Below are 10,981 nucleotides of genomic sequence, written 5' to 3'. Positions count from 1 at the left end.
GAAGCGATGTTGAAAAAAGTCAACTAGCTCTATGTTCCCATGTGTGACATCACAAAATCTAATTTATTTATATTTAGTGGTTGCATCTCATGGCTTGTGTGTCTAAGATGTTATGGAAAATTTTTTCACTCTTCCCTAACCATACGTAAAATTTGAAAACAAGGTACTTGACATCTTTAATAAGCACTAGTCGCGTCTGTCGTAAAAACACTGCCAGATGATCCTCTGAGGAGGTACTAAACATACGAAAAGACCACTCATGAGGCATAAGTAGTGTAGGACAATTTGTGTTTGTTACTTAAGAAATAACAACAAATGTTTATATTTTTTAGTGTAACCAGACGATTTAGATGTGTAAAATTTTCCACTCTGTGGAGGGTGTGAAAAAAATAATCCCGTACGGATCCAAGACATTTTTTTTTTGTTCTCAAATATGAAGTTTATTTTGGTGTTAATCATTAAAATAGGAAATCTGAAAATATACCCTCAGCCAATGTTCGATTATTTAAATATATTTTGACTTCTGTTATGATTATTCAAATTTCTGACCCTCTATGGGGTAGGTTCAGAAGGAATGTGCCAATATTGTCCATTTCGTATCAGACCTAAATAAATATGATATAAATATTGCGACTTGCCAGGTTTGGACTATACTGGTTACTTCCTTCACTTTATAACAGATATTGAAAATTGTGACCCTTTGTGGGTGAGGTACCGGAAGGTGTTCGCAGATATATATCATCTTCACAACAGATCTTGTGTAAGCAAAAATGTATGTATCTGTGAAATTTGAAGAGAGTTTGATGCTTATTTCGCTTTTTTGAGCATTTTGTTTATCCAAATCTTGAATCATATGTGGGGAGGTACCAGAATAAATGGTCCGATCTTCCATCTTTATAACAGATCTTGTGTTGGCAAAAACATTGACATGTGCATCAAATGTGTGACATGGAATCAAGTATTAATTTCGCGTTTTATGAGCTTCATGGATATTCAAAATTTTGACCCTTGGTGGAGGAGGTACCAGAAAGAGTGGGCCGATATATTCCATCTTCACAGCAGATCTTGTGTTAGTAGAAATAAGGGGATGTGTGAAATATGAAGAAAACCGGATGCTTATTTCTGATTTTAAACCCTTTTTGGTTTTTCCTTAAAAAATATTTTTTTTTAAATTCTCGAAAAAAGTACCTACTGTCATTAAAAATGTTCTTCAAAGAGATCAAAAAATTGCATCCGTTAGTCCTTAAAAAATATTTTAAAAATCCGTGACTATATTTTGTCAAAAAAATAATTAAAAAATATCCAGGAATTTGGCTGCGAAAGTCCTTGCAAAATATATCAACGATATTTCATTAAAACCCGAGGATATACCTCTCAAAATAATAATATTTTAAAAATCACTCATTCCTTATTATTTTATTTTTTTCAAATCCACGAAAATTCTTTCAAAAATATTTTAAAAAGATCCTCGAATGTGCCTCATTTAGTCCTTAAAAATGTTTTGTTAAAACCCACAAATATATATCAGATAGTCTGGAAAAACATTCTTTAATAATCAAGAATGTACTTCCGAAAATCCATAAAAAAATTATAAGATAATCGTCGTAGTCCTTAGTCCTTAAGAAATATTCTTTAAAAAGTCCAGGAATGTACCATCGGTAGCTCACTTAATACCTAGGATATAAGCCCAAAAAAAAATCTTTAACAAATCCTCGAGGATTCGTTCCTTAGTGCTTGAAAAAGATTATTTTAAAAATATACGAATATTCCTCCGAAAGTCCTTAAAAATATTTAAAAAAGATCCATCAAAATGAAATTTTCTGAAAAATATTCCTCGAATATAGCTCCGATAGCCCTCGAAAAAAGAGTCTTTAAAACCTATCAATGAAGAAGTCGTTGAAAAAAAAGGTTCTTTATAAAATCTACGCTTCTGTAGGTCCTTGAAAAAAATATTCTTTATAAAATCCACATTTTTGTATGTCTTTGAAAAAAATATTGTTTAAAAAATCCACGTTTCTGTTGGTCATTCAAAAATTAATCTGTAAAATATCCAGGTCTGTTTGTCCTTGGAAAAATATTCTTTAAAAAATCCAAATTTCTGTATGTCTTTGAAAAAAATATTGTTTAAAAAATCCACGTTTCTGTTGGTCCTTCAAAAATTAATCTGTAAAATATTCAGGTCTGTTGGACCTTGGAAAAATATTCTTTTGGTCCTTGGAATAAAATTCTTTAAAAAATCCACGTATCTGTAGGTCCTTGGAAAAAACATTCTTTAAAAATTCACGTCTTTTGGTCTTTAGAAAATATTTTTTAAAAAATCCACCTTTTTTAGGTTCTTAAAAAATATTCATTAAAAATTCACGTCTTTTGGTCTTTAGAAAATATTTTTTAAAAAATCCACCTTTTTTTGGGTTCTTAAAAAATATTCATTAAAAATTCACGTCTTTTGGTCCACCTTTTTGTAGGTCCTTAAAAAATATTCTTTAAAAAAATTCACGTCGGGCAGTCCTTGGAAAAAATATTCTTTAAAAAAATCACGTCGGGTGGTCCTTGGAAAAAATATTCTTTAAAAAAATTCACGTCGGGTGGTCCTTGGAAAAAATATTCTTTAAAAAAGTTCACGTCTGGTGGTCCTTGGAAAAAATATTCTTTAAAAAAATTCACGTCGGGTGGTCCTTGGAAAAAATATTCATTTAAAAAGTCCACGTCTGGTGGTCCTTGAAAAAATATTCTTTAAAAAGTCCACTTCTGGTGGTTCTTAAAAAATATTCTTTAAAAAGTCCACTTCTGGTGGTCCTTAAAAAAATATTCTTTAAAAAGTCCACGTCTGGTGATGCTTGAGAACATATTCTTTAAAAATCCACGTATTGTTGATCCTTGACAAAATATATATTTTTAAATCCACGTTCTGCGGCTCTGTTTGGAAATTTGTCTTTTTAAAATTCATTGCAAGCAAGTTAAGTGCCTTTCAATGAAGTGGTTAAAATTTTGCGGTCGATGCAATTTGATCTCTTTTTTATTTGTTTTGTTAGATCGTATCGACAATTATAATGTTTATTGTATCTATTTCGGTCTTAGCCATAAAGATAGGAAATCATTATTTTAGCATTAATGGACAAATTCTTCAAAAAAGAGGTACAGAATTCAATAGATGTTTGAAATGCTGATTAGAAATAATTGTGGTAGTTATGGTCATAAATATTTCTGTCAAGTAGAGCACTTTTATTGATATTCAAAAATGTTGAGAGACCGACCACACCCTCGTAGAAAAATATTGAATTTGAAGTTCGTTAACCCAAAAAGATTAATAATTTCAAATATAAATTGCAAATGGATTATCAATGGGAATTGAATTGAAAAGTTGATCATTTTTGCGAAACTGACATGCGAATGATCCATATCCTGATGAAAAATCCAAACATAAGGCCAACGACTCAAACCATAACAATATTTCAATTCAACCAACAATATAGTTCACCTGTTGATCTAATTTTACTTCTCCGAAATAAAAAGGGAGATTGGATATTTTCGAAACGAATTATGACGTTTTGCATTTGCATTTTGTAATTCCATAAATAAAAACCGGAAAGAGAGAGATCCACTGCTCCACATAGCCATAAAAAAGTGTCATAAAAATCAAAATTATATTTCGAACCGGTAAAAAATGCAAAATATTATTTTTCTTCTTCGATTCAAATAAAAATGATTCAAAGGCTTCCGGAATTTTATTTTAATTGGCCACGATTTTTATTAAAATTTAAATTTGAGCAAACATCGATGTTTAATTGACATTTCCAATTTAATTAGTTTGACATCATCATTTTTTTGGTGCTCCGGATTTGCACACCTGTCCGTTTTTTCAATTATTTGTTGGGATGTACAACAACGGCACTACCAACCCGACGACGATCACAAACCGGATGGGGCACATGCGTCTTGAGACCAATGGCCGTCAAAGCGGAATAGGCCTTGTCGGCGGGCAGATAATTCAAATCATGGCCCACACGAATCAAATAATCCATGGTGTGGTCGGGAACCTCGGGTTCAACATCCACCAACATGGGGGCCAGCTGATGGTGGACACGTCCGGAGTTGAGAGCAATATCGATGGGTTCATTGAACACAAAGTAACGCAAAATGGTCTAAAAGTGAATAGAAGAGATATTTGTTAGATAAAAGTTATTGAAATTTTATCCGAGTTGCTTACCTGGGCCACAGAAGTGGTAATCTTGGAACCACCAGCACCACCCACCAACAATTTCACATGACCATGTTTATCCAACACAATACTGGGACAGGTAGAGGACATTGGACGTTTACCTGGCTTAATGTAGTTGGCAGGGGAAGCTGGAATGCCATAGACATTGACGACACCAGGAGTGGAGAAATCATCCATTTGATCGTTTAAAATGATACCGGTCTGGCGGGAACGAACCTTGGCACCGAAACTGAAAAAGAGTAGGAAACAATTGATTTTTTTAAAGGACATCTTTTCAAGGATCTACAAAAACTTGGATCTTTTAAAGAATAATTTATTCCAGGCACCAACAGACGAGGATTTTTTAAAAAAATATTTTTTCAATGACCTACCGAATCGTGGATTTTTTAAAGAATATTTTTTCCAAGGACCAACAGACGTGGATTTTTTAGAGACGTGGATTTTCAAGGACCTACAAACGTGGATTTTTTAAAGGCGTGGATTTTCAAGGACCTGCAAACGTGGATTTTTTAAAGGTGTGGATTTTCAAGGACCTATAAACGTGGATTTTTTAAAGGCGTGGATTTTCAAGGACCTACAAACGTGGATTTTTTAAAGGCGTGGATTTTCAAGGACCTACAAACGTGGATTTTTTAAAGGCGTGGATTTTCAAGGACCTACAAACGTGGATTTTTTAAAGGCGTGGATTTTCAAGGACCTACAAACGTGGATTTTTTAAAGGCGTGGATTTTCAAGGACCTACAAACGTGGATTTTTTAAAGGCGTGGATTTTCAAGGACCTACAAACGTGGATTTTAAAGAATATTCTTTCCTTTAAAGGACCTACAGAAACGTTGACTTTTTAAAGAATATTTTTTCAAGGACCTACAGAAACGGGGATTTTTTCAAAGAATATTTTTTCAAGACCTGCAGAAACGTGGATTTTTTAAAGAATATTTTTTAAGGATCTACAGAAACGTGAATTTTTAAAGATTATTTTTCTAAGGACATTTCCTGGATTTTTAAAAAGGATACTTTTCAAGGACTATTCCTGGATTTTTAAAAAGGATACTTTACAAAGAATTTTCCTGGATTTTTAAAAAGGATATTTTTCAAGGAATTTTCCTGGATTTTTAAAAAGGATATTTTTCAAGGAATTTTACTGGACTTTTAAAAAGGATATTTTTCAAGGAATTTTCCTGGACTTTTAAAAAGGATACTTTTCAAGGACTTTTCCTGGACTGAATAGTATCCTTGTCAAAAATCTAGGAAAATTCCTTAAAAAGTATCCTTTCAATGTCTATTCGTGGTTTTTAGGGAATATTTTTCGAGGATATTTTCCAAAAACTATTATTGGGTTTTTCAAAAGGATATTTTTTTCAAGGACTTTCGTTTATTTTGTAAAGTATATATTTCCAGGACTATTTTTGCGTTTTTAAAAAGGATACTTTTCAAGCACTGTTAGTGGATTTTAAAGAAGACATTTTTTCTCGAATTCTTGAATTTTTAAAATGAATGCCTTTCAAGGACTATTATTGCAGCAATATTTTTGGGTTTTTTGAAAATATATTTTCAAGGACTAGCGCTACATTATTCGTTGATTTTTTAAAAAAAAAATATTTTCTTAAGGCAATATTCCTGGATTTGTAAGGAATACTTTTTCAAGAACAATCACTGAAATATTCATGGATTTTCGATCGGCTCTCATATTTTTCCAAAGACTACCTGAGAAAGATTTTTTTTCTGTAAAAATATATTTTACTTACTGGCTATTAATGGTACTGGTCACCGAGATAGCATCCCCGTTGGGCGCCAACACAACCAAATTAGCAGTGCCATGATCTTCCACATTCGTGAAATTGGCACCATAGTAAGCAAAATCGGTAAATGTCTCATCATCCTTGATTAGTTCACGAATTTTGGCAGCAAATTCTGGACTCTTCAATTGATCATAGACCTCCTTGACTTGTGGCTCAAAATGGATATCACCCAAATTGGTACGATGGCCATAGGCATGTTTGAACGTCTCCACAACACGTTGCCAATAGACATCATGATGGCGAGTATACAAAGGTTCCATGACATTCAAAATGAAGGCCAAGACAGCACCACTTGTGGGCAGGGGCGAGGTGTACAGAGAATAGCCACCGGTGAAATGGGCCACAATGGGTTCCTCCCAGCGGACACTAAAATAAAATAATTAGACTTTTTAATTGAAGGAATATGAAAACATATGAACCCATTTACTCATATCTCAACAAGTCTTCCTCGGTGACAATGCCACCCATTTCTTGAATATCCTCAATCAAGCGCTTGCCAATGCGACCACCACGATACATAACCTCAGGACCCTCATTGGCCACAATACGCAGAGTTTCACCCAACTGCGGGCGATACATGGTCTCACCTTCCTTGAACAACTCATTGGTATATTTGTTAATGAAAATCTCAGCCATTGAAGGTTCGTTGCGTATACGATTGGCATTCAAGTTCAAAACATTGGCCAAATAGCGTGACACCTTATGACCCTTGACACACAACTCAATGGTGGGTTCAAACAATGTCTTCCATGGCAGTTTACCATATTTATCGTGTAAACGCCAATAACCATAAATCTCACTTGGAATGGCAGCTGAAATGGCTCCGGTTATCTCCTTGCCAATGAACATGTCTTGATGTGCCATAGCCGGAGCAGTTTCACGAGCAATCAATGTCTCAACACGTCCCGTTTCCTTCGTATAGATGGTGGCCACAAAACCACCACCCACTCCCAAGCTGTGCGGCAGCATTACACCTTCGCACAATAGGGTGGCAATGGCAGCATCAATGGCGGAACCTCCTAACTTCAACATTTTTCTAAAAATATATTTTTTCCAATAACAATTGGTAAGATTAGGAATCGTCCTCAACTCACCCTCCAATCTCAGCACATCCTTCGCCGTTTGAAGCCACAGCGCCTACACCAGCCTCATTATCACCATCTCTATCCTGAAGTCCAAATATAAGGCCAAGGGTCACGCCTACGATAATTAAAGCCAGTACAACCCACCATCCGGCATATTTCTTACAACAGTTACTAAGAAACAAAAATAGGGAGAGAGGAAAAGAGGAAGAGAAAGAGCGTAAGAGATTAAGAAATGTTCATAGAAAAGAGTTATTCATGAGAGAGGAACAAATAACCTCTGCAATTGTTTTTCTATGAAAAAATTCGTTTAAAAAATCGCAGTCTTCTGTTATACAGGGTGAGATGAAAAAACTGCAACCAATTTCAGGCTGCTGCAAAATGCAAGAACTTACACCGCAACAGAAAGAAAATAGACTCAAAAGAGCTAAAGAGTTGCTTCGCTCGCCGAAAGTGGTGAACTGCCGAATTTGGTTTTTTCCGATGAGAAAACATTCGTTGTCCAGCAGTTTGTAAACAAACAAAATGATCGTGTTTACTTGCCAAAGAGGTCAGCTGAAAATGTGCACCTTCGGTTGGCCACCAGAACTCAAGCGCCGCCCATTACAGCCGATGGTCGCTTTTCCCTCGTATTAATCGACCGTGGCATCAGAATAAATGCCGAATATTATCGCGAAAATATTCTGGAGGGTGTATTAAAGCCTTGGGTGCACGCAAACATTTTGGCCGCAGACGTTGGACATTCCAACAGGACTCAGCACTCGCCAGCCAAGAATGATTACAAAATTAGGTTCCTCGCTTCATTTCCAGCGCACAATGGCCACCGAAATCTCCGGTACCAACCCGTTGGACTTTTGTGTTTGAAGTATTTTGGAAAGCAAGGTTAGCACTAAAAAATACCAAAGGGTCGATTACCTCAAGCAAGCACTTCGCCGGGAATAGGCCAAAATACCGCAGAGCAACATTCGGGCAGCGGTGAAGGTTTCATTGGCCATTGGAAGGCCATAATTCGTGCCAAAGGTGACCAATTCGATCAAATCTAAACTTATTCTAAAATGTGATGCTATTTTCGACACTTTTGCCTTCATTCAATAAAATTTAAAAAAAATGTAAAAATTATGGCGTTGGAGTTTGTTGCAGTTTTTTTTATCTCGCCCTGAAGAGAGGACGCGTCTTTTTTCATTAAAAAAAATCACAGACCTCAGTTACACTGAAGCCAACTTTTTTCCCATAGAAAAAAAAGTTCGCAGACCTCAGTTACAATGACCTCAGAGAATGAGAAAAAATCGCCGATCTCAGTTACATTGAGGCCAATTTTTTCCGATAGAAAAAATTCACAGACCTCAGTTACATTGAGGCCAATTTTTTCCCATAGAAAAAAATTCGCAGACCTCAGTTACACTGAGGGCAATATTTTTCGATAGAAAAAAATTCACAGACCTCAGTTACACTGAGGGCAATATTTTTCGATAGAAAAAAATTCACAGAGCTCAGTTTTTTTCTATCGAAAAAAATTTGAAACCTCAGTCTGCCAAGTTTTTTTCGAAAGAAAAAAATTGGAGACCTCAGTCTGCCGAGTTTTTTTTGACGGAAAAAAATTTGGACACCTCGATAGAAAAAAATTTGGAAACCTCAGTCTGCCGAGACTTTTTTTCGATAGAAAAAAATTTGGAGACCTCAGTCTGCCGAGACTTTTTTTCGATAGAAAAAAATTTGGAGACCTCAGTCTGCCGAGTTTTTTTCGATAGAAAAAAATTTGGAGACCTCAGTCTGCCGAGTTTTTTTCGATAGAAAAAAATTTGGAGACCTCTGTCTGCCGAGTTTTTTTCGATAGAAAAAAATTTGGAGACCTCAGTTACACTGAAAAAATTGAAGATCTCAGTTACCGGTGAGGTCTTTTTTTCTCATAGAAATAAATTTGGAGATATGACTTGAATTGAGGTCGAATGTTTGTGGGTTGGAGAAAACCCGGCCCTAGGTAAGGAACTGAGGTCTAATTTTTATAGGGAAACAATATCTCATATCTATAAGTTTTTTGTTTTCAGGAGAAATTACTCCTCAAGGAATCCACTGCTCATGAACCAGATGATTTTTTTGCATATAGAAACAATTATATAAAATCACGCAGTATTCTGGATTTTTTTTTTAATATAATCTCAATTTTTAGATACTGATGAAAATATTTGTATTTAAAATCTGCACGTCACTACTGATTTTTAGCATGGATAATTGTCCTTACATAATATTATGTTTTTTTAATAAATCATTTTTTAATAAATATTAATGTTCTTAAAACATTTTAGTTCAGCGAGTTCTTCATTTTATTTTATATTTTCTAAAATATTTGAATCACTGCATTCTTTTAATTTCGTTTTTACATTTTTCACAAAATCACTTATTTTTTCAACTCTTCTCATTGGTTTCAGGACCTTAACACTTACGACATTTCGAAGGGAGTTCGTGAGATATAAGTATCCTTTAGAAAAATTCAGATACCAGATACCGAAACGGCCTTAAAACGTAAGAGACCGCTTTAAACGACCTTTTCCAACTGTTAATCCGAGACGAATTGAACGTTTTATATTTGCCTACACGATATTTTAATTAACGGCCATCCTTAGATAATTCCATTATCTAGTTGGCCCCTCTGATAAAATAATTAGTTGACCATAGCATTTTGTTTAAAATAGAATAATCTTCACCTCACACAGACAATTATCATATCTGAGTGAATAAAATTTCGGGTGATATCGAATAACCTTTGATTGCCCTAATCTAATTAGGAGATACAAATGTTCGTAAGAAAATAATTGTGTGGTCAAATTTAAATATTGCAATTTTTTGAAATTCTAAATAAAGTACAGTCAATGAGTAAAAAATAAAGGTTACTTGACGAAAATGTTTTGTTGAAAGACTAAGATCTAAGACATATAAAAGCATATTTTAATGATGTCATAGGCTGTAGTACCCATTACAATCTTCAAATGCCAAATTTGAAACAATTCCGGTGAACAATTTCCCTAAAATCATCAAAGTTATATGGGGGCTGTACGAAGACGTGGACCTGCACAGACAATTTTCTGTCATAGGCTGTAGTACCCATTACTAACTTCAAATACCAACTTACATTTCCGGTGAATAATATCGCTTAAATCACCAAAATACCGAAAAAGGAAGCTACCATTATATGGGGGCTATACCAAAACGTGGACCTACATGACCCATTTTCAATACCAAAAGTCCTGCAGACATGATACACATTTGGGTAAAATTTTATCAACCTACTTCATTTCGTTCGGAAGCTAGTTTGATTTCCTCAGATAGACTGACGGACGGAAAACGCTTAATCGACATAGAATTTTGTGCTGATCAAGAATATATATTCTTAGTGGGGTCTAAAATGTATATTTCGAGGTGTTACAAACGGAATGACAAACTTAATATACCCTCCGTACTATGGTGGAGGGTATAAAACAGAGAAAAACATTTTCTTAACTTGTGATTATTTTCTCTTTAAATGAATCATCAGTTCTCGGCAACTTATAGAAAACTTCTTTCCTTATTACTTTTTATAGAAAAAACTTCTTGACTAGAAACCTCATTCTTCGAAACCTGAAAATAAAATTCATTGGGAACTTCATCAGATCCGAAAAATGAAACATACTCCAGGATATTTTTTTCATTTTTTTTAATGAACCAGCGACTGTTTTAAATAATTGATTCTATGACGAATAATTTTTATCAAACGAACATATAAGACTTTTTATTTTGATAATCCAATAGCTTGCCATACTATTTCCCTAGATAATTTATATCTTTAAGTTATGGACACGCATTTCCATTTGAATTTGCCGATAGTATTTATCCATATTTTCATACGA

The 10,981-nt window shown here is 34.5% G+C and overlaps 1 protein-coding gene across 1 annotated transcript; it reads right to left on the bottom strand.

The window, feature by feature from the left end:
* Positions 1-3,706: 3,706 nt before the first annotated feature.
* LOC101887560 (scoloptoxin SSD14) lies at positions 3,707-9,697 on the bottom strand. The gene is made up of 6 exons (XM_005179466.4): positions 9,542-9,697; positions 7,113-7,274; positions 6,446-7,054; positions 5,965-6,384; positions 4,208-4,448; positions 3,707-4,142 (listed from the first exon to the last, which is right to left on the bottom strand). The coding sequence occupies exons 1-6, from the start codon at positions 9,544-9,546 to the stop codon at positions 3,864-3,866; spliced, it is 1,716 nt and encodes a 571-aa protein (XP_005179523.1). The 5' UTR covers positions 9,547-9,697; the 3' UTR covers positions 3,707-3,863.
* Between the last annotated feature and the right edge of the window lie 1,284 nt (positions 9,698-10,981).

This window comes from Musca domestica, unplaced genomic scaffold (assembly GCF_030504385.1).
Source record: "Musca domestica strain aabys unplaced genomic scaffold, Musca_domestica.polishedcontigs.V.1.1 2, whole genome shotgun sequence".
Lineage (NCBI taxonomy): Eukaryota > Metazoa > Arthropoda > Insecta > Diptera > Muscidae > Musca > Musca domestica.
This window is presented reverse-complemented; position numbering and strand designations above follow the sequence as displayed.